The sequence below is a fragment of the Pseudozyma flocculosa genome (assembly GCF_000417875.1).
Source record: "Pseudozyma flocculosa PF-1 unplaced genomic scaffold scaffold00015, whole genome shotgun sequence".
In the NCBI taxonomy this organism is placed as follows: domain Eukaryota; kingdom Fungi; phylum Basidiomycota; class Ustilaginomycetes; order Ustilaginales; family Ustilaginaceae; genus Pseudozyma; species Pseudozyma flocculosa.
This window is the reverse complement of record NW_006920883.1, coordinates 334,387-355,851: the sequence shown is the minus strand read 5'-3', so window position 1 is coordinate 355,851 and position 21,465 is coordinate 334,387. Positions and strand designations below refer to the sequence as shown.

Below are 21,465 nucleotides of genomic sequence, written 5' to 3'. Positions count from 1 at the left end.
TCGCCGACGAGGACGCAGCTCAGCTTTTGCTTTAGGCCGACGCGGGGGCGGCGGCGTCGTCCTTCTTGGCCGACTTGTTCTTCTTCTTGTTGGTGGACCGGACCGAGGTGGCGAGGATGGCCTTGATGGCGTCGTCCTGGACCTCTTTTTCGCTCTTGACGACCTGGGCGCTGTACCAGGTGGGGGCCGGGGTGAGGCGGATGGCGCCCTTGGCGTTGACGGCGACCGTGAGGAAGACCTGGGCCGTGACGGCGCCGGGCGTGCCGTCGTGGAGGACGTTGAAGGGGACGACGAGGCCGTGGTTGGCGCACTCCTTTACGCCCATGCGGGCGCGGCGCTGGTCGTCGAGGGAGCGCACGTTGAAGGGGAAGGTGCCCGCCTTCTTCTGGATCTCGCTAAACACCTTGCGCGACGTGGCCATCTTGAGCATGTAGGTGCTGTTGGTCTTCTTGTAGATGGTGGTGCGCGACTCGTCCGACTTGGTCTTGCCGTCGGGCCCCGTCGTGACGCTGATGTCGAGCCCGTACACCTCGTCCTCCTCGAGCTTGGCGGCGTCGGGGCGCGACGAGGGCTCGGCGTTGAGCACAATCTTCTTCTTGCCGTCGATCTCGTTCTTGTTGAACTGGTTGGTCTGCATCCCCTCGATGGCCTTGACGCCAAACTCGGCAATGGCGGCCTCGACCTGCTTGGAGATGTCGTGGTTGAGCGCGCCGGGCTTCATGAGCCGGATGGCGACGTCGGCGGCGACGTGCGCCGCCTTGATGGCGTCGGCCGTCCGGCCCGTGACGGGCTTGTCGACCGTGGCGCCCACGACGACCGTCTCGGCGTTGACGGTGGCCAGGCCGTCGATGTGCGCGCCCAGCTGGATCTTGACGACGTCGCCGGCCTTGAGCGCCTGCGAGGCGGCCTCGTCGGTGGCCAGCGGCGCGTAGTTGCACACGATGCTGTCGGTGGGGTCGCAAGGCGCGACGGGGGGCGAGAGGGCAAGAGTCAGTCAGGAGTCGGTCCGGCCGGTCGTCGCTCCGCCTGCCTGCCGACCGACACCGCGAGGGGCGAGAGGGGAGCGACCAAACGAAGGGCACACTCACTTGTTGATCGAGACGGTGGTGGGGAAGGCGAGGCCCTTGAGCACCTTCTTGTCCTTGTAGACGGCGGCGGTGCCCTCTTCGACGGCCTTGTCGCCGAGCTGGCACAGGTCAATGACGGTGGCGCCCTCCTTGATGGCGGCAATGACCGTCTTGATGGCCTTGGCGCTGACCTCGCCGGCCAGCTTGTACTGCGCCGGGGCACGACAGGGCAGAGCGGGGCAGCGCAAAGCGATCGAGGTATTAGCAGGACTGCGCCCAAATCGCGGGGCCAAATCAAGAGGCTAGGCCCAGGAACGCAAGGAGGGGCCACGAGCGGCAGACCCTCACTCACCTTTGTCAATGTGACATCGGCAAAGTTCTCGACCTTGGTCTCGGCGCCCTCGGCGGGGGCGGTGGCAGCGGCAGCCGGTGCAGACATGATGCTATGGGCAGAATGGGGGGGGCTAAGCGACGGTGGTGGTAGTCGGGATGTGTGCGGAAAAGGGATGGTCGTGGAGCGCAGGCTACGACGATGTCGCTTCTTCGTCCACATCCATCCCTCGCTCGCTCGCTCGCTCGACCTCGCCCTTACCCTCGCCCTCGCCCTCGCCCTCGCCCTCGCCCCCGCCGCAACCGCCTGCCTCCTCTCTGCAGACAGGCTAGGCGTTGCGAGGTGGAGCTGACCCGCTCGCCCGCTCACCAGACCGACCCGCCGCCGCCCGCTGCTGCCTGCTGCTGATCGACCACCGACGCTCAGGAATTTTTTCGCGGCTGCCTGCCAGGGCTTGGAGGGCCAGCCGGCCGCCTTGTCCCCTCTTTCCGCATCCAGAGGCTGGCTCAAGAAGCAGAAAATTCACACTAAGATTATATTGCAACATCTGGCAACCTCGCACATCACAAGCCTCGTTAGCGTAGTTGGATTATCGCATCTGTCTAATACGCAGTGCCTCAGCATGAGCTGAGTATCAAACAGAAGGTCACTAGTTCGAGCCTAGTACGGGGCATTTCCTTTTGCCTTTTTGGCCTCGAGCTCGGCCAGGCCAGGCGAGGCCAGGCCAGGCCAGCGCCGAAGTGGAGTGTCGGGGGCCAGATTTTTCTCGCGCAGGCGGGCGGGCCTGCAGCAGCCCGTTGTGGGCTGGGCTCGACGTTCCTGCCTCCTTCCCGCCATCACCTGGTCGCCATTTGCCCCGCTCTTTGTCGCCTGTCGCCGCCAGTACCGCTCACCTCTTTCGCACACAGGCGTACACCATGTCGGCCGCCACGCAGGGCACCAGCACGAATGCGGGCCCCGCCGCCTTCACCGTCCTCACATCGCGCAAGCGGCGTCAGGGATCTGCGGGGCCCTCGACTTCCTACCACGTCCACCACTCTGGCGCGCGGCATCCCTGCTCGTCGTCGTCGGCGTCATCATCATCATCAAGCACAAAGCCAGGGTATGCGCTCGACGCCCTGTCGGCCGCTCACCTCGGCCACGGCGATGCGATGGACATGGATGACGACCCGACCTCGGCCGACGACGGCGGCGACGGCGCCACCACCATTGCCGTTCCCGGCGAGCCGCTGGCCTCGTCGTCGCTCTTTATGCGCGGACACGGCACCACGCTCAGCAGCACGGGGACCATCACCTCGACCGTGGCGGGGACGCTGGTGCTGACCAACAAGCTGCTCAGCATCCCGCCCATCCGCTCGCGCTACATCCCCGAGATTGGCGACCTCGTCATCGGCCAGGTCACGTCGCTCTCGCCCAAGCGCTGGAAGGTCGACATCCACTCGCGCTCCGACGCCTCGCTCCAGCTCTCGTCCATCAACCTGCCCGGCGGTGTGCAGCGCAGGAAGCTCGAGAGCGACGAGCTCCAGATGCGCAACTTCTTCAAGGAAGACGACTGGGTCGTCGCAGAGGTCCAGAGCGTCTTCCACGACGGCACCGTCGGCCTCCACACCCGCTCGCTGCGCTACGGCAAGCTGCGCAACGGCACCGTCCAGAAGGTCGAGGCCGGCCGCGTCAAGCGCCTCAAGTCGCACTTTTGCGACGTCACCCTCGCGCCGCCCCGCGCCGGCCACGACGAGGCGGCGCTGGATCGGGATCGGGACCCCGGCCGCGACGCCGCCAAGCCGGTCAAGCTCGACCTCATCCTCGGCCTCAACGGCTACATCTGGATCGCCAAGCACGTGCCCTTTAGCCTGTCCAAGGCCGAGGGGACCGAGGGCCAGGGAATGGCGGGGACGGGCACGGGCAGGGACGTCGACGCCGTCTACACCGACGACAACGAGGAGATCGACACCGCCACGCGCGCCGCCATCTCGACGGCCAGGAAGGTCATTGCCATCCTCGACGCCTGGTGCGTCCCCATCAGCGATGTTGCCGTCGAGAGGGCGTACGAGACCCTCGTCGAGCTCCACCGCGGCGAGGGCGACGTCGAGCCCGAGGTGCAGAGGATCGTCGTCGAGAGCACGCTCGAGGCCGTGGCCTAGCTCTAGCCCGCAACGGCCCGGGCCGCAGCTCGCACGCACACGCACACGGAAGCGGAGGGGGCGGGGTCAAGGGAGCCAGGGCTGGGACCAGGGGCCCGTCTATGCTGTATTATCAATGTCTACGATCGTCCGTTTTCCGCCGCCTTGGGCCACGTCGCCGCCGATCCTCCTCCTCCATCACCTCCATCGTCGTCACCATCATCATCGATGCGATGCTATACCAGCGAACAGCCAGCTCGGGTGGCCGCCACGGCCGCCACCAACCGACACCGGCCTGCACCTGCCCCTGTGTCAGGCGCCCGACAGACCGGCGGCCTCGCGCAGCGATTCGTACTCGGACGACTGGCGGCACAGGTCCTTGAAGAGGGCCGACTTGTCGCCGTCGTCCTTTTCCAGCAGCCTGTTGACACAGTCGCGCGAGCGAGGCCGTACGGAGGTGAGCGGTGGGTGAGCGTCAGCATGCCGTCTCTCCACTTGCCCGCTGACAATGCCGCCGCCGCCGCCGCCGCCGCCGCCGCCGACGATGACCGCCAAGCGCCGCGACACTCACTCTTTCGGCCGTCCAAACTCGACGACGCGGCCATCCTGCATGACGAGGACGCGGTCGTAGTCGATGATGCTGCGCAGCCGGTGGGCGACGCAGATGACGATGCACTCGGACAGCTGCGTGCGGATCGCGCGCTGGATCATGGCGTCCGTCGCCATGTCGGTCGACGACGTCGCCTCGTCGAGGATCAGGATGCGCGACGACCGCAGCAGCCTGGAGTGCAGAGACAGCAGAGCAAGAGGAGGGCAGGGGGAGATCGAGTGCGAGGTCAGAGCGACGGACATCAGAGGCCAACGCGACCGGCGGGCCCAGCAGCGAGCAGAGAGCAGGCGAGAGGCATGGGGTACTCACGATCGAGCGAGCGAAATCAGCTGCGCCTGTCCCGCCGAGAAGTTGGCGCCGCCCGACGAGACGGGCGTGTCGAGCGTCAGGCGGATGCCCGCATCATTGCGGGCCCGGTCCTGGTCCGCTGCATCATCATGCCCACGACTTTCATCGGCACCTTCGACGTCGACCAGCTTGGCGGTGCGCACGCCGCCGCCGCCGTCCTCGTCGCCCGCAGACGCAGCGGGCGCGGCGATGTTGACCTTGCGCATGGCGGCGAGGATCTCGTCGTCGCCGTACTCGCCGAAGGGGTCGAGGTTGTCGCGGATGGTGCCCGAAAAGAGGACGGGGTCCTGCATCACGATGCTCAGCCGGCTGCGCAGGTCGTGCAGCCGGATCGTCTGGATGTCGATGCCGTCGATGACGATGCGGCCGCCGCTGAGCTCGGTGGCGCGGAAGAGGCTCGAGGCCAGGCTGCTCTTGCCGCTGCCGGTGCGGCCAATGACGCCGATCTTTTCGCCCGGCTGCACCACAAACGACACGCGCTTGAGCACCTCGGGCAGCTCCGGGGCGTAGCGCAGCGACACGTCCTCGAACGCGATCGTCGCCCGGCGAGACGGCCAGCCGGCGGGCGGCAGCGACGGCCTGTAGCGCGCCGCCACCTCGTTGGTCTCCTCGCGCGGCATCGTCTGGTACTCGGCGACGCGCTCGAGCGAGTTGAAGCTGGTCGAGATGTTTTTGAAGTCGTTGACAAGGTAGTAGGCCAGCTGGCACAGGAGCTGCGCGCTCGACAGCGCCAGCCCCGCCGAGCCGGGCGACACGGCGCCCGAGAGGGCCAGCAGCGTGACGACGAACACGGCGACGCCGCCGAGGATCTGGGAGCGGAAGCTGAGCCACACCTCCATTGTGCACACGGCCCACCAGAGCGACTGGTACAGGTCGACGGCGTCGAGGAGCGACTCGAGCACCTGCGGTTCGGCGCCAAACGCGCGGATCGTGACGATGCCCGCGAGCGCCTGCTCAAAGAGGCCGTAGAGCGGCGAGGTGCTCGTCGCCTCAATCCGCTGCATGTCGCGCGTCGAGGCCAGGAATCCGCCCACCAGCCAAGGCCCCGCAGCCGCCAGCACCAGCAGCGGCACCACAAAGGCCGGCACGATGGCCAGGCAGATGGCCACGTACGCCGCCATGGCAAACGAGTTGCCCAGCAGGTTCATGATGGCCTGCGGCATCACATTGTCGATGCCGTCCATGTCGGTGCCGAAGCGGTTGAGGATGCGGCCCGTCGGGTTGGTGTCAAACCAGCGCAGCGGCGCGCCGATGACGTTGGAGAGCAGGCTGGTGAAGAGGTTCTGCGACGCGCGGATCGACGCCGTGTAGAAGCAGATGGCGCGCGCGCTATTGAAGACGACGATCGACAGGCCCGTCAGGCCGTAGACGCCGAGGTAGAAGGTCGAGTGGCCCGCGGCCGGAGGGAAGCGGACGCCAGCGGCGGCGGCGACGCTCTCGGGACGGTACGCCTCGCCCCACACCTTGAGCCAGTACTGCTCAAACGAGCTGGCAAGCCGCAGCAGCAGCAGGAACAAGATAAGGCAGAGCCAGATGCTCATCTTGGACGCCTGGAGGTAGGTCTTGTAAAAGACCCAGCTCACCGCGCCCTGCCGCCGCTTCTCGGCCTCGTAGAGGAGGCGGGGCGTCCGCGTGCCCGGCGTGCGGCCCGCATCGCCGACTTCGGCCGGCTTGGTGGCATCCGAATGGCCCGCTGGCGGAGATGCTGCATTGTCACTGCCATCGCCGCTGCCGGGATCGACAGTTCCGGCCTCGTCGGCTCCACCTCCCTCTTCTTCTTCTTCGCCGCCGCCGCCGCTGCGGTGCGCAGCGATCAGGCCGAGCTGTCGCAGCTTGGCGGGGCTGCCGAGCGCCTCGATCCGGCCGCTGCGCATGTACACCATCAGCTCGGCCTGGTCGGCGACGAGATGGGCGTGGTGGGTCACCAGCACGATCCTCCGACCGCGGGCGATGTCGCCGGTCAGGGCATGCCGGGCCAGGTGGTTCTGGACGCGCGTGTCGACGGCGGAGAGGACGTCGTCGAGGAGCACCGTGTCGCTGCGGGCGTAGAGGGCGCGGGCGAGCGAGATGCGCGCCTTCTGCCCGCCCGAGACCGTGTGCGCGCCGATGCGCGTCTGGTCGCCGTCGTCCATGGCGGCGATGTCGTCGTCGAGCGCGCAGGCGTGCACGCAGAGCCGGTACCGCTCGGGATCCCACGGCGTCACAAACGTGATGTTTTCGCGCACCGTCTTGCCCGCCTCGAGCCACGGCAGCTGACCGGCAAAGCTGATCCGGCTCCTCCCCCTGGCGTCGAACTTGGATCGCCGCACCGCGCCCTGCGACGTCTCAAGCATCTCACCGAGCAGCGCAGACAGGAGGCTGCTCTTGCCGGAGCCCGTCGGGCCGAGCACGACCGACAGCTTCTGCGCAGGGAAGCTGACCGAGAGGTTACGCAGCTCGAAAGCATCTCCGCCGATGTCGGCCGAGCGAACGTTGGGGTCCGGCGACGCGGCACCGCCGTCTCCAACGACCGCTACCCGACGGACATGCCATTTGAAGCTGCCGTTGGCGATGGCCAGCTCCGAGGCTGCGTCGTCATCCTCGACCGTTGGCTCGGCCTCAGCCTCAGCCCCGGTCGACTCGTCGGCACCGCTGCGCTTGGCCTTGAACCCCTCTCCGTAGCCTCGGGAAAGGGCGCTGACGGTGGCGTCGACCTCTTCCTCGCTCAGGAAGCCCTCGAGCCGCTTGACGCTGACGAGGGCGATGAGGCCGCCCATCAAGAACCCGGGGATGGCGTTGAGCGGCGGGCGTATCATGGTGAAGAGGGCGATGGCGGTGAAGGCGACGGCGACGGTGAGCTCGTGGCCGGCCACCTTGACGTAGAAGAAGAAGCTGATCAGGGTGACGAGCACGGGCACCGTGGTCCAGAGCAGCTCAAACAAGAAGCTCATGAGGCGGGACCAGATGAGCTTGCGGATCTCGTTGCGCCGCGCCTCGCGCACCCGCTGCTCCCAGCGCCCCTCGATGCCCTGGATCTTGACGAAGCGCATGGCGCTGATGAGCTCCGTCATGAGGTTCATGCGCTCGTCGCGTGCCGAGCTGTACTCGCGCTGGCGCCGCACCGCCGCCTCGCCCCAGAAGTAGTTGAGCGGGATGGCGGCGACGAGGATCGAGAAGCCCACCAGCGCGCTCCAGCCCATCAGCTTGTACAGGAAGACGGTGGCGATCGTCACCTCGAACGGCGCGCCGTACAGCTGGTGCAGGTCGCAGCCCATGCGCAGCAGCACATTGATGTCGCTCGCCATCATGTTGACCACCTTGCCGATGTCGGCGCCCCGCTCCTCTTCCTCCCTCTGCAGCTCGGCCGCGCGACGACGCTCTTCCGCCGCCGCCGCGTCCTTGCTCTGCCGCGCCGACCTGCCTGAGCGCAGCGAATGGGCGATCGACGACAGCGACAGCGGCCGCCGCAACGTCAACGAGCGGAGCGAGTCGGTCCACGAACGCTTGCGGGCGAGGCCAGCCGACTCGCCGACCGAGGGAGTCTGCGAGCCGCGAGTTGCACCTCGCGGCACACCCAGATGCCGGCCATCTTGTTGCGGCCCGCGAACAGCCTCGTCGCCGTCGCCATCGCCACCATCCGAACCGACCTCCGGCGATCCCTGGGCGATGGTTGGCGAAGCCGAGGCCGAGGTCGGCTGCGAGGCCGCTCCCGATTCGGTCTGCGCAGGCTCCGCGCCTCGTCGCGCGGCGTCGCTCTTGGTCGGCCGGGTCAGACCCGAGAGGTCGCGCCGTTTGAGCGCCTTTTCGAACATGGACACGACCAGCGTCGAGCGCAGGCGCAGCCCGACCTGCCGGGCATGGTGGTAGTTTTGCAGCTCGGCCAAGAACCGGACGACGGTCAAAGCCAGACCGATGGTCGCGTAGACGAACGCCTTCTGTCTTGGCGTCCATGCTTGGCCAGTGGTGGGAGTCGCGCCGCCTCGACCGTGGCGCCCACCATCGTCGTTGGCGGTGCCACCTTCCATCGACGCGGCGATCTGGATCTCGGTGAGGATGCTCTTCATGATAAACGTGCCGAGGTAGGCGAAGCTGACGCTGACCAGCTTGAAACACGCGTCCAGCAGGATGTCGTTGGCATTGGCCCGCAGGATCTTTGCGAGCAGGCCCGGATGCCTTCGCGCTTCCGTCCCGACCACCGCGGGCTGTGACGAAGTCGATACAGGATCGGCCGCGTCGCCAAAGAGACGGTCGAGCGCCTTGAACTTCTGGAAGAGGAGCCGGGTGTCGTTGATCGAGCGGAGCTTCCACACGTCGGTCGGACCCAGCGACCGCTTGAGCGCCAGCTTCTGGATGGGCGCCATCCAAGAGTACGAGAGGTTCTCGTACAGGGTGCAGTAATCCTCTGGCGACGTCGGGCAGAGCCGGTAGGTGTCTGCCAAGGGTCGTTCGCCGCTCGGGTCCTGGACGACCTCTCCGCTCTGGATCCGCAGCCTCTCGTCGAGATCGACCTGGGCTTCAAAGCCCCCGGGGGCGATGGGCATCGACAGCACCTGACGCAGAGCATAGGCGCAGACGGCGGTGTCGGCCAGGCTAAAGACGAGCGGCTCGATGTTGAGCGGATCCAGGCTTCCGCTGGTGAAGGCGGCGACGATCGAGGGGATGAAGGAGAGCAGGCCGGCGGTGGCCGAGACGGCGAGCGCTATCAAAATGGCCAACACGGTGACGGGAGGCGTCTGCGGCGGGCGGGCAGCCAGCGATGCGGCAACGTAGATCCAGCCGGCGCTGAGGCAGAGGGTGGTCACTGGGTTGAAGAGGCCGACGGGGTCGTCGCTGGAGCCAAGCTGCCAGCCCAGCTGCACCATCCAGGCAAGTGCCTCGACGACGCCGACCGCCGCCAGCTTGACGATCCGACGCCGTTGCTTTCGGAACCCGTCGAAGCGGGTTTTGTCGAAGCGGCGGCCGTCGTCGTCGTCATCCTCGCTGGCCGCCGAGTCGGCTACATCTGTGCGCTGGCGGCGGAGCTGGTCGACATCGTCTTGCGTGACGAAGGGCGCAAAGTAGGCAAAGACGCCCGACTTCGACGGCGAAGGGGCGTCTCGAGCGCGTTGCTTGCTCTTGCGCTTGGACGAGGAGGGGAGGGCGACCTTGGATCGTCGGTGAGCCCGGGCGACGAGGTGCACAATGGCTCGCAGCGCGACGAGACCTGCGGGGACGATGCGCAGGAGGGCGAGGGTGCGCTGCCAGTCGAGTTGGTGCTGCTCCAGCGACGCCACCATCGGATGCGCCAAGGCAGAGCTGGTCCAGATCGGCGCAGGCGCAGGATCGTCGAGGGTGTGGCGGGACGACGAGGGAGCGCCCGGCTGCCAAACCTGGTACAGGTAGGGCAGCGCCTCGCCGTTGTTCGACGGCAACCACGGCACCGATCTGCTGGGGAGGGCGCTCATCTTGAAGCAGCAGTAGCAGCAGCGGCAGCGGCAGCGGCGAAGTCGAGTATGGCGATGGAAGATGCTTGCATCGTCTGCGGCCAGCGAGAGGCGAGCAGGATCCGGGTTCCGCTGTCGTCGAAGGGAGGAGCAAGGATGCAGCGGTACACCTCGAGGCGTGGATGAGGTCGCAGAGTCGTTTGGGTTGGTGATGGGCAAGAGGCACGTCGGACGAAGTGGCCAGTCGAGTGCAAGTCAAGATGGAGGTGTGGCCGGGTCCTTGGGACAGCGCTGCAGAAGCACGCCACGTACCAGCAGCCCGGGGCGTTGGACCTGCAGCCGGCAGGCAGCCTTCGACCTGCCTCCTGCTTGGCCTGCCTGGCCGCCTTGCTTGCTTGAGCGTTCCAGCGTCCTCCCCACCAACCTGAAACGCGCGACACACGCACACGAGTGTCTAGCAAAGCAACCAAGCCTAGCCAAGCAAGCAGGTGTCGCCCGGACAGGTCCTCACCTTCTCCTCCGTCATCGGCCATATCGGCGGCGCACCCTTTGGCGCGAGCATGACCGCCACTCGCTACCGCTCCAAGCCTGGCGCCAACACGGGACCGGTGAGGGCTGGGGGGCGGGCCAAAATTTAGAGCACGCCCGCGGTAAGGGTGCGCTCGCTTGGCATGACAGGCCTGCCTGGCCGCGCCAGTCGCGGCCCTTGATTCGGCACCACCCAACGCCGACGAGCGCCTGGCCTGCCTTGGCGGGGAGCAGCCTGGCCCGCGCTTTCAAGGTTCATCAAGATGCCTTGCCAGCCTCGCCCTCTGGACGAAGCGCCCTCTGGACCTTCGTCTTGCCACTCCTTCCCCTCTTCCATCTCCATCTTCATCCTCGCCACTCTCCTCTGTCCCCCACCCCACATGGCCTGCCGGAACATTGCTAGAACCGCTGCCGCTCCTTGACCCCATCGACCTTCCTTTGCCACCCTCGTCGACAACGAGCGCCTGCGCTCTGCCACGCTCAGCCATGCCTGCCGCGCCGCCGCCACCACGGCCGCCGCTTCGGTCGTCGCGCTGGCGCACCGCTCTCGGCATCGTCTCGATCGCCCTCTTGGGCCTGGCGGCCTCCGCTACCGCCCAGAACACGCCGCTTTGGCCAGAACTCGACCCCACCCAGCTGGCGCAGCTGCAGGCCTGCCTCGTCGGCCACAAGCTCAACGTAGTCACCGCAGCGCTCAGCGATGCCCGCACCTACTACCAGTCTTCCCAGTCCGACAACCTCGTCTTCCACTACAACCCGTCCGCCATTGTCCACGCATCGTCGACGCAGGACGTACAGGCCGCCGTGCGCTGCGCCGCCAAGCACGGCAACATCGCCGTCGCGGCCAGGAGCGGCGGCCACTCGTTTGGCGGCTACGGCAGCGGCGGAAGGGACGGCTCCCTCGTCATCGACGTGGGCGCGCTCAACAAGACCGTCTCCCACCCGCACGAACGCACCGCCGAGATCTGGACGGGCGCGCGCCTGGGCGACGTCGTCAAGGAGCTCTGGTCGCAGGGCGACGGCATGGTAGCCCTCGCCCACGGCACCTGTCCCAGCGTTGGCGTTGGCGGGCACGCCATCTGCGGAGGCTTTGGACCCACCTCGCGCGCCTGGGGCATGACCATGGACCACATCCTCGAGGCCGACGTGGTGCTGGCCGACGGCAGCCTCGTCACCGCCTCGCAGACGCAGAACCAGGACCTGCTCTGGGCGATCCGCGGCGCCGGCTCGTACGTGGGCATCGTTACCCGCTTCCTCTTCCGCACCCACGACGTCAGCACGCCCGTCGTCTTCTTCGAGTACCGCTGGACGCCTTCGCTCAATACGCCCGAGGACGCCGCCGCCGTCTTCACGGCCCTCCAGGCGTTCGCCCTCTCCAAGCATGCCAGCGAGAAGCTTGGCTTCCACATCCAGATGATGCGGCCCGTCAAGACCGACCCCATGCCGAACACTGGGCGCAAAATCACGCTCCACGTGCGCGGCAACTTCCTCGGCACCGAGGCCGAGTTCGGCGCCGTCGTGGGCCAGCTCTGGAAGCAGTTCCGCAAGCACGGGGCGCCCATGCCGGACGGCAAGACGGAGCGGTCCATGACGTTTCTCGCTTCGATGCAGGAGTGGGACGACTTTGGGCCCGTCGGCCACAAGCTCGACACGCTCCTCGAGCGGCAGAAGCACAACAACTTTGTCGCCAAGACCTTGCTGACGCTCGATCACACCAAGGGCCTCACACCGGAGGCCATCCTGTCGCTGTACCGCCACCTCTTTGACACGGCGGTGCTGACCGAGGACGAAAAGGTGCTCGCCGACGGCCACCCGTCGTGGTTCCTGTGGAATCTCTACTTCGAGTTCTACGGCGGCCCGGCGCCCGCCTACCGCACCAAGGACGCCATCGAGGGCAGCGCATTCCCGTGGCGCGACGGCCTCTGGCTCATCCAGGCCTCTGCCGGGACCGACGAAAAGAAGACGATACCCCACGGCGCGCACGTCCACCTCGAACGGCTCAACGAGCAGCTCCACGACTCAATCGCCCGCTCCGGCATCAAGGCGGCGGGCTACTCGTGCTACCTTGACCCGGACCTCAGCGAGAACGAGTGGCGATCCCTCTACTATGGCCCCTCGCTGCGCAGGCTCGAGGAGATCAAGGCCCGCGTGGATCCGACCAACCTGCTGCGCAACCCGCAGAGCCTCGGCAGCCGGACCGAGATCGAGCACCGCTGGAAGTCGCAGAGGAGGAGCCTGGATCGCGCCATGTCCGCGGCGAACCGATCGCTTCGGACTGGTCCCGACCGCTGATCAGCCCGTCGCCGCCAAGCGTCGCGCTTGCGCTTGCGCTCTCGCTTTCTCGTCTCCTCGCTCCATCTCATCGACAAGGGCCACCACGTGTATCACTATCTGCTATTATCGGTTCTTCTCTCTCATGTCACCTTCACCGCCCATGTCACGGTCGCTGCTACCACCGCGGAGGCCTCTCGCTGCCTCCCCGGCATCCTTCCTTCCACCTGCTGTCGTCCCTCGCTCCCTTCCCGCAGACTACCGCTCGTCGACCGGAGCGTTGCTGCCATCGGCACCGCACCGCACCGCAGGCACGGCGACGACGAGTTCAGACACGCGACGGGCGTCAGCAGCTGCTGCGCGAATCCTCCTTCGGATCGGGCCGGTCCGGAGCGATGCAACGGCACTCACCGGATCAGGAGCCTGAGGTTGTTGAGGAAGATGAGGATCTGGTCGTCGTAGGCCGTCCAGTCCTGCGACGACGACGCACCGTCGGCACTGCCCTTGGCGCCGCCGCCCCTCGATTGCGCTGCCGCCAGGAGCGCGGGCACGTCCTTGAACTCAATCTCGAGCTCGTGGATCGGCTCTTGCGGCTACCGCGAGGAAACGTAGGGCAGGGCCAGGCGGTCGGCATGGGCCCGGTCAGCAGGCGTACGCCGAAACCGTCCTCCTCCCGCGACAGCCCCGGCGGCGGTGCGGTGGCTGCCCAGGCAACTCACCTTTTCTGGCATCGTGACCTGTGTCAGGTCCACGACAAAGTTCTGGTGGCTGTACGAGAGGCGGTTCTTTTCGCGTATCGACGTGCTCTCCGACGTCGGTTCTTGGGCTGGTCTCGGGAGGGCAGCGGAGCGAGCGCAACCGCATCAGCGCGAGTCGCCTTGGCTGCAGCCTCGAGTCGATGGGGGGCGCACGACGGACCACTCACCCGGGGTCTCGGTATTGACGCTGATGCGGTAGTCGAACGCCCTTCCCGGGCAGTAGACGTTGAGGTCGGCAACGCGGCTCTTCTGGACGATGCCGTTGGGCTTGATGGCGAGCGTGTCGGCATCGCGCGTGACGCGCACCTTGCCGCCGCCTCCCGGCGCCGGGTGGAAGTAGTCGACCTCCTTGCGCCGCGCGTACGACACCTTTGCGCCCGTGTAGGAGCCGTCGCCGGACCGCGAGACGAGCTTGTTGAGCAGGCGGTTGTAGCTCGCGTGCTGGCTCTGCTCGAGCAACACGCAAGAAGGGGTCAAGGGCCGCGGCGCGAACGGAGCGGGTCAGCGAAAGCAAGGACGTCTGCGGGACGATCGCCAGCGACGCACCATAGTCATCTTGCTTTCAAAGCGGGTCCGGGGCAGGTCGACGACTGCGAAGCGAGCCGAAAGGGAAGGTGTCGGTTGGACCGATGGCGATCAGCACCGATATTCGCAGCGAGGCCGGCTGCCGCCCGCCGTCTTCGGGTCAGCCGCGAGGCGCACTCACCCGTCTCGGTCCTCACGGGCAGCTGCACCCGCTGGCCAGTCTCGGAGTCGATGATCAGGCCGACCTTGCCCTCGATCTGCACGGATCAAGACAGCAGACAGAGCGCGAGCGCACACACGCGCACACCGCGAAGATGGAAAGCAGACTGCGCATGAGCGGCCTGCAAGACGCAGGTTGCGGCGACACTACGCCGCCGGCCAGGACGCTTCCGACGACAGAGTGACGACGAGGACGACGTGGACGCTCACCTCGAGGTTCTGCCTGTTGCCGCCGTGGTAGAGGATCCAGTCGCCCACCAGCGTGGCAAAGTCGTCGAGCGGATCGATGCCGAAGATGGAGCGCTCCGGAGCCAGCTGCTGCTGCGCCGACATGTCGGTAGCGGGCGGCGATGTCCGGCTGTCGAGCGAGTAGGTTGCTGGAGGCAGGCGGCGGTGCAGGCTCCTGACCTGGATGGCTTCAAGCTGGTATCTAGAGTTTCGGTTGTGCTCTCGGCTGAGGGCCAGAACCGCCCAACGAACGCGCGGCCCGGAGGATGAGGCTAGGCTGGCTGGAAACGGGGTGGGTCCTGCCACGTCGGTGATGCCGAAGTGGCTATCTTCAAGGAGTAATGCGTGAGTCGAGGTTGTCGTCGAGGTTGTCGACCAATCGGAGCGAGCTCAGGTGAAGTGAAGCGTCGGTCGAGGCAGGGCAAGCAGCTTGGGCGTAGATGAGGAGGCGAGAGGGACAGCGCCAAGCAAGCAAGCAAGGCCAGCGAAGAAGCAGAGAGATGCGAGCCAGCCAGGCTGTTGTGCCGCGCCCTCCACCCGTTGTTGGCCTGGACTGGCCTGGCCTCTCTCGGGAGTCGCAAGACGGCCTCGCGGCGATTTTGGGTGGCCAGGCCAGGCCAGGCTAGGCCAGGCCAGGGCTGGCGAGCAGGTCTGTCAGGGTCCACCACTCATGAGAGGCCCTGCTGCCTCCCCTCACCTCGCCCTCTCGAGTTGGCCACCTCGCCCTCTCGAGTTGGCCACCTCGCAGCTGGTACATAAGCGCGGCCCGCTCCCGACTCAGGCCTCAACCCTTTCCTCACCGTCCCTCTGCACCTTCTTCCCTCGCCACCACCTCGACCTCGCCGCTAGTCCGTTCTCGCTGTTGCCGCTGCCGTCTGCATCGCTGCGGCCTTCGTCCTGCCCCACCCTTGCTAGCGCCTTGGAGGCGAGGCAGTCCAGCCGGGATCGAGCTGCAAGATGAACGGTCCAGATTCCGACGTCAAGATCTTCCATTCCAACGTCGGAGTTCGCGCTAACGGTGGCAGCGGCGGTGGCAGTAGCAACGCAAACGGGCATCGGAACGGCCGGGGGCCACCAACGCAGCCTACGACACCGCATACAGAGGAGATCTACGATGAGGAGGTGGCCGCACGGCTCGAGGAACTCGATGACGAGATCGGCGAACTGGCCACGAGGATATCCGAGCTGCAACGGACCCGCACGCGGCTCGTTAGGGAGCGCCAGACCGTCTACCAATCCTACATCGATGGCCTCGACCACGGCGCGGCGGGCTCGTCTTCGGTGGCGTCGGCCAAGCGCGGCACGGACTACACCCGCAGCGACTTTGCCTGGTCGACCCGCCTCCTCGCCACCGCGCAAAAGACGTTCGGCATCAAGTCGTTCCGCATGTGCCAGGAGGCCGTCTGCAACGCCGCCATGGACCGCCGAGACGCGGTGGTCGTGATGCCGACGGGAGGCGGCAAGTCGCTCTGCTACCAGCTGCCCGCCGTCCTCGAGGACGGCCTCACGCTCGTCGTCAGCCCGCTCATCTCTCTCATGACGGACCAAGTGCTCAACCTGCGCGAGAAGGGCGTCGAGTGCGAGCTACTGTCGGGCGCCATCTCGCGCGAGCAGACGACCGACATCCTGCGCCGCGTACGCACCGGCGACGCCTCCACATCCACACCAAGCTCCGCCTCGTCCGCGAAGAAGAGAAAGAAGGTCGCGGGCTCCGGCAGTCGCACAGCCACCAAGGACGACGAGGACGAGGACAAGGGCGATGACGAGGACGACGAGCGCGGCCAAGGCAAGAGCGACGGCATCAAGCTGCTATACGTCACCCCGGAACGCATCGCGAAGGCCAAGAACACGCTCTCTGCATTGCAGAAGGCGCACCAGCAGGGCCGACTGTCGCGCATCGTCATCGACGAGGCGCACTGCTGCTCGCAGATGGGCCACGACTTCCGTCCGGACTACACCAAGCTCGCCATCCTGCGCAACCTCTTCCCGGACGTGCCCATCATGTGCCTGACGGCAACGTGCGGGCCCCGGGTGCTCAAGGAGGTGCTCGAGATCGTCGGCCTGCCTCCGACGACGCGGTCCGACAACGCGGCGCCGCGCAAGACAGTCTACTTTTCGGCGCCCCTCTACCGCAGCAACCTGCGCTACAGCGTCTTGACGCGGCCGCAGAGCGCCCAAGAGTCGATGGAGGCCGTCCGCTACTGGATCCTCGAGCGCCACGCGGGCAAGAGCGGCATCGTCTACTGCCTCAGCAAAAAGGACACGGCGACGATGGCCAGCGCGCTCTACGAGCTCAGCGGCGGCCGGATCGGCACCGCCGTCTACCACGCCGACCTCGACGACGCCGAAAAGCACCAGGTGCACGTCGACTGGCGCCAGGGCACGGTCCAGGTGGTCTGCGCCACCATCGCCTTTGGCATGGGCATCGATAAGCCCGATGTCCGCTTCGTCCTGCACGCCTGCATCTCCAAGTCGCTCGATGGCTACTACCAGGAGACGGGACGCGCCGGGAGGGACGGCGAGCCCTCGGACTGCGTCCTCTTCTACCGCCCGCAGGACGCTACCCGGGTCAGCGGCCTCGTGGCTGGCGAGGCGACCGGCCAGGAGAAACGTAAGTCGCCCCCGTCTGCCTGCCCGCCGGCCAGACAGCCTCGCTCGGCCGTGATCCCGCCTCTGCCGCAGTCGCGAGCGATCTGCTTGCCGGCAGCATTAACAACTGACCCCGCCCGTGAATTGTCCCACCTTCACCACTCGTCTCTCTCCCTCTCTCTCTGACGGCAGTCCACGCGATGCTGTCCTACTCGCAATCCGCAGAGTGCCGGAAGCTGCTGTTTGCCAGGTACTTCAAGGACGACTTTGGCGACGCGGCCGCGTGCAATGCCTGCGACAACTGCCAGGAGCCGGCCGAGGTCGTCGACGTCAAGGCACAGGCCCGCTCGCTCCTCCGCGTGCTCACCTACATCGTCAACAAGGGCGGCCGCGTCACGCCCGCGCTCCTCGTCTCGCTCGCCATGGGCCAGAAGGCCGGCCGCTTTCCCCTTGCGCAGTCGTCGTCGTCGACGGACAAGGTCGACCTCAAGCCTCTGATCGGCACCAAGCTGGCCAACAAGGACCTCCTCGAGACGGCCATGGTCCAGATGTTGATCCGAGGCTACGTCGAGGACGTCTACCACGCCACCGCCTACACGGTCAACGTCTACGTCAAACCAGGCCGCCTCCAGGGCAGGCTGGAACGCGACGGCCTCTCGGTCGCGCTGCCGAGGAAGGCCGGCGGCAAGGCCAAGAAGCGGGCCAAGGCGAACGGCGCAAAGCGCAAGGCCAGCACCGCCGCCGAAGAGAGCGAGGAAGACGATGACGTGGTCGACGATGACGACGACGACGACCCCATTGACGACAATGACGGCGAGGAGGGAAGCGCACCGCTCCGTGGTGGCCGCAAGGTCGCAGCGACCGGCGGTGGCGACCACGAAGCCGACGAAGACGAGGCAGCGCCGCTGACGGAGCTACGGAAGCGACGCAAGCTCTCCGACAAGCTTCTCACGACCGCGAGCGCAGGCATGAGGCCCCGAGGCGCCAGCGGCCGGACCCACACCGACGCCATCGAGCTCGACTCGGATTGAGGCGAGACTGCGACGCCCCCCGATGGCAAGGTGAGGCTTCTCGCCGGCCTCTTCAGTCCGATGCGCACTCTCGGGCCTACTGACCCCTACTCCCGGGTCGGGTCCATACCGCGATGCTCAGACCGTCCCTCTGTCCGCTTTGCTTCTCGTTGCACGTCCTAGGCGGCTCATCAAATGCGGCACGGGTCCACGCCGACTCACACGCTTTCGCCCGCAGCAGAGACCTTCCACGCCGCTATGGCGCAGCCAGGTCGCACTGCACGCGGCACGATGCCGACAGCGCTCGACAGGCACGCTGGGCTCCACTGGATAAGCACGCTCACGCACTCTCTCGCACATGCACACCCACAGCCGCCCTGCCGCGATGGCGATCACGATCATCGATCTTTTCAGCTTTGACGACGCTGTCGTCGAGTCGGCTGCATACCCCGCGCAGTCCCTCTCACCTCACGCTTCCAACCGCTCGAGTGCCGTCCGCAGCAAGAGCACCTCGCTCTCCACCTGCCTCTGCCCGTCATGCTGACGGCCCTCCGCTGCCACATCCGCCGCCCGCGTTTCGAACCGCCGCAGCCAGGCGTCGGTGAACGCCCTGAGCGGCCGCGTCCACGCATCTCGCATGCCCTCGTACCGCTGCCTCGATGGGCCATCGACGCCAGCGGCAGAGACGAGGACGTAGAGCAGGCCCGCCTTCTCCTGCAGCACGGCAACATGCTCCGAGAGGAACGCCTCGAGCCTCGCCGGTCCCTCTGGCGACGAGGGCAGCGGCGGATGGGCGATCGGCTCGAACAGCTCGCCGAGGAGCCGCTGCGCCTCGACGCCGCGCAGCAGTGCGCCGTGCTCCGGCGCCGACAGCCGCGGGAGGACAAAGGCGCGAAGCAGGCCGACGCAGGCAGCGCGCACCTGGCTGAACGGTGACGTCCTGGCCAGCGAGCCGATGGTGCGGAGCGCCACCGCCTCGTCGGCCCGGTCGCACACCAGGCCCTGGAGTGCCCTGAGGCGCGCATGCCTGGCGACGGGCGATGGCGACAGCGCCATGTGCGAGGCGAGCACCTGGGCCACGCCCACGACAAGCGCTTCGCTCAGCTTGACATCGTCGCGCCCTCGACCGAGCCCCTCGAGGCACCACAGGAGCCACGTGAGCGAAGTGTCGCTGAGCACACTCTCGCGGCCGACGGCCTCCATCATCGCCGCCTTCGATCCGGCATCTTGCGAGGGCAGAGCCTCGATACCGTCGCCGCCGCCGCCGTTGCTGCTGCCGCTGGCCGCTTGCTCCATCTCGGTGCCGAGGGCGAGGATGAGCATCGGGAGCCCCTGCTCAAGTCTGGTCCCTGCGGTCGCTGCAGACCAGCTGGCGGGGCCTTCGGACATTGAGCCGCGCGCGAGCAGGTGGACGTGCAGCGCAAACCCGCCCACCGCCAGCGTCGATCTCAGGCGCCGCTCCGAATCGGCCTGCTCGTCCTCTGCGTCGATGCCAGACGACGAGCGCAGCGACGCGGACTGATCGCCGTCGCCGGGGGTGGCGCCGCCCGCCTGCCCGAGGCCTTGCAGCGCCGAGGTCCAGATGTTGGCGAGGTCGACGTTGAGGCGCCCGATGGTGCTGGCGAGCTGCGACCAGGTCCGCTCGGCATCGTCGCCCTCGCCATGAATGGCCTTGGCTCCGTTCGGCGCCGCGGATGCCACGTCCTGGCCGTCGCCCGGCCTGGTGAAGGCGTACTGCGGCAGGCTGCGGCGGAAGTGGGCCTCGGCCAGTCCCAGCTCGTCGTTGCGGGGCAGGTAGGGCAGCAGGTGCGAGATGGCCGCCAAAAAGGGGCTGAGCGCCTCTTGCGACAGGCGATAGGCCCCCGCCTCGGTGGCAGGGTTCGCGCCGGACGATCCGTTGCAGCGAGCCTCCCAATCGGCCACCGCGACAATGAGCGCACAGCACCGGCGGACGCCGTGATGCGCGAGCGTCCTTGCCAGGCTGGGCGATGTAGCGGCGGCGGTGCGGCGCATCGACGTGCCGATCAGGTCGGCGAGCAGCGCAAATACGGACGAGAACGACTGCGGCCGCTTGGTGCGGATGCGGGGCACGACGACGCCGAGGAGCCCGACGAGCTCGAAAGCCTCGGCCGCTGGCGTCCAGAACATCCCGTCGCCTCCGGCCGCCCCCGTGCTGCCATTCAGCGGCATCGCGACGACGCTGGCCGAGACCAAGGCGTGGCAGCGCAGGTCGATGGCCATGTAGAGCTCGCGCGGGCTGGCCGTCTCGCCGAGGACCGAGAGGGCCAGCATGGCATCGTCGGCGGGAGCGAGACGCCGCCCATTCGCGTGGACGAGACCGAGGGCGGGCGAGAGGGCTTTGAAGGCGTCGAAGCTGATCGGATCGAGGCGCTCGGCGAGCGCATCTCCGCCGGCGTCCCTGAGGCCCGTCATCGCGCGTACAAAGTCGCCGATGTCGACGGCGAGGCGCGCGACCAGCTCGGCGGATGCCTCGCTCGCAACCTCGAGCTTGCCGGTCCCGCTCGCAAGCTCGGCCGTCAAGGCGTCAAGGTCAACGGAGCGCTGCGGCCCGGCGCTGAGGCCCGTTGTGCCGTCGATCGGGGTCGGATTGGCCTCGCTGCTCCCGCCGTTCGAGGCTGCCGGCGGTGCTGCCGCCAAGGTGCTTGCCTGGGTCGGAGATTCCTCTGCGAGGATCACGGTCGAGAGCTGCGAGGGAGCACGGCCGCGGCGCGCGGGGAACGGCACGCCCGTCCTTGCATCGCGGCTGTTGCTGCCGCTGCTGCCGACCTCGCTGGCGTCATAGACGACCGTGCCGGCGGGTTGCGAGGCGTGGCGACCCACCAGAGGCCGGCCCCGTGCAGCCGGTTCGATGCCGACGTCTTCGGTCGCCGCTGCTGCCGCCGCCTTCGCCGTCGCCGCCGCATCTGCAGCTTGTTCGGCGACTCCACCGACATGCTCTTGCAGCTGTCGTCGGCCATGCGTGACCTCGTCAATCGAGGTGATGCTGCGAGGTCGCTGGACGTCGAAGCCGGCGTCCTCACCGCGCCCGCCTCCGTACGAGAGCGTCCTTCGAGCCGCGGGCCGACGCCGTTTCTGGTCGCTGCGCTGCGGCGTGAAGGGCTCGTCCTGGTCTTCGGTCAGCCCGAGCTCCTTTGACCGCATCGACGGGCTTGCCGCCGACATCCAGGGCTGCTCTTCGACGTAGTGGACCTCGGCGTCGGGCGCGAAGTCGTCGGTGGTGCCGCCGACACTGAGGGCCTTGCGTACCGCCGCCACCGCGCGCTCGTCGGTGACGTGGATGAGAACCTTGTCGCAGACCGACCGGCTGCCCGTCGCCGTGCCGCTGCGGACGCGGTGGGACCTTCTCGATCGCGAGGGGGCGCGGCTGCCTGCGCGCGAGGCCGGTGCCGACGCCGTCTCGCCGCTGGCCTGCTGCGCCGACGAGATGGCCGCGGTCCT

The 21,465-nt window shown here is 67.4% G+C and overlaps 7 protein-coding genes across 7 annotated transcripts in view; 3 read left to right on the top strand and 4 right to left on the bottom strand.

Moving 5' to 3' along the window:
- Positions 1-31: 31 nt before the first annotated feature.
- PFL1_04605 (uncharacterized protein) lies at positions 32-1,506 on the bottom strand (the record flags this gene model as incomplete). The annotated part of the gene is made up of 3 exons (XM_007882131.1): positions 32-944; positions 1,089-1,276; positions 1,420-1,506. The coding sequence occupies 3 exons, from the start codon at positions 1,504-1,506 to the stop codon at positions 32-34; spliced, it is 1,188 nt and encodes a 395-aa protein (XP_007880322.1).
- Positions 1,507-2,315: 809 nt separating this feature from the next.
- Positions 2,316-3,539, top strand: PFL1_04604 (uncharacterized protein; the record flags this gene model as incomplete). The annotated part of the gene is made up of 1 exon (XM_007882130.1): positions 2,316-3,539. One exon carries the CDS (start codon positions 2,316-2,318, stop codon positions 3,537-3,539), a length of 1,224 nt encoding a protein of 407 aa, XP_007880321.1.
- Positions 3,540-3,830: 291 nt separating this feature from the next.
- PFL1_04603 (uncharacterized protein) lies at positions 3,831-9,899 on the bottom strand (the record flags this gene model as incomplete). The annotated part of the gene is made up of 3 exons (XM_007882129.1): positions 3,831-3,939; positions 4,090-4,299; positions 4,438-9,899. 3 exons carry the CDS (start codon positions 9,897-9,899, stop codon positions 3,831-3,833), a joined length of 5,781 nt encoding a protein of 1,926 aa, XP_007880320.1.
- A 993-nt stretch (positions 9,900-10,892) lies between these two features.
- PFL1_04602 (uncharacterized protein) lies at positions 10,893-12,698 on the top strand (the record flags this gene model as incomplete). The annotated part of the gene is made up of 1 exon (XM_007882128.1): positions 10,893-12,698. The coding sequence occupies one exon, from the start codon at positions 10,893-10,895 to the stop codon at positions 12,696-12,698; it is 1,806 nt and encodes a 601-aa protein (XP_007880319.1).
- Positions 12,699-12,935: 237 nt separating this feature from the next.
- PFL1_04601 (uncharacterized protein) lies at positions 12,936-14,512 on the bottom strand (the record flags this gene model as incomplete). The annotated part of the gene is made up of 7 exons (XM_007882127.1): positions 12,936-12,960; positions 13,089-13,270; positions 13,397-13,503; positions 13,603-13,882; positions 13,982-14,025; positions 14,142-14,217; positions 14,390-14,512. The coding sequence occupies 7 exons, from the start codon at positions 14,510-14,512 to the stop codon at positions 12,936-12,938; spliced, it is 837 nt and encodes a 278-aa protein (XP_007880318.1).
- Positions 14,513-15,364: 852 nt separating this feature from the next.
- PFL1_04600 (uncharacterized protein) lies at positions 15,365-18,027 on the top strand (the record flags this gene model as incomplete). Its single annotated transcript, XM_007882126.1, has 2 exons — positions 15,365-17,018; positions 17,189-18,027. The coding sequence occupies 2 exons, from the start codon at positions 15,365-15,367 to the stop codon at positions 18,025-18,027; spliced, it is 2,493 nt and encodes an 830-aa protein (XP_007880317.1).
- Positions 18,028-18,474: 447 nt separating this feature from the next.
- The window catches only part of PFL1_04599 (uncharacterized protein), a gene marked incomplete at both ends in the record, with an annotated part of 6,632 nt that continues 3,641 nt past the window's right edge, over positions 18,475-21,465 (bottom strand). Inside the window, one exon of the mRNA XM_007882125.1 lies at positions 18,475-21,435. Coding sequence (XP_007880316.1) covers positions 18,475-21,435 — 2,961 coding nt within the window. The remainder of the gene's footprint in view (positions 21,436-21,465) is intronic.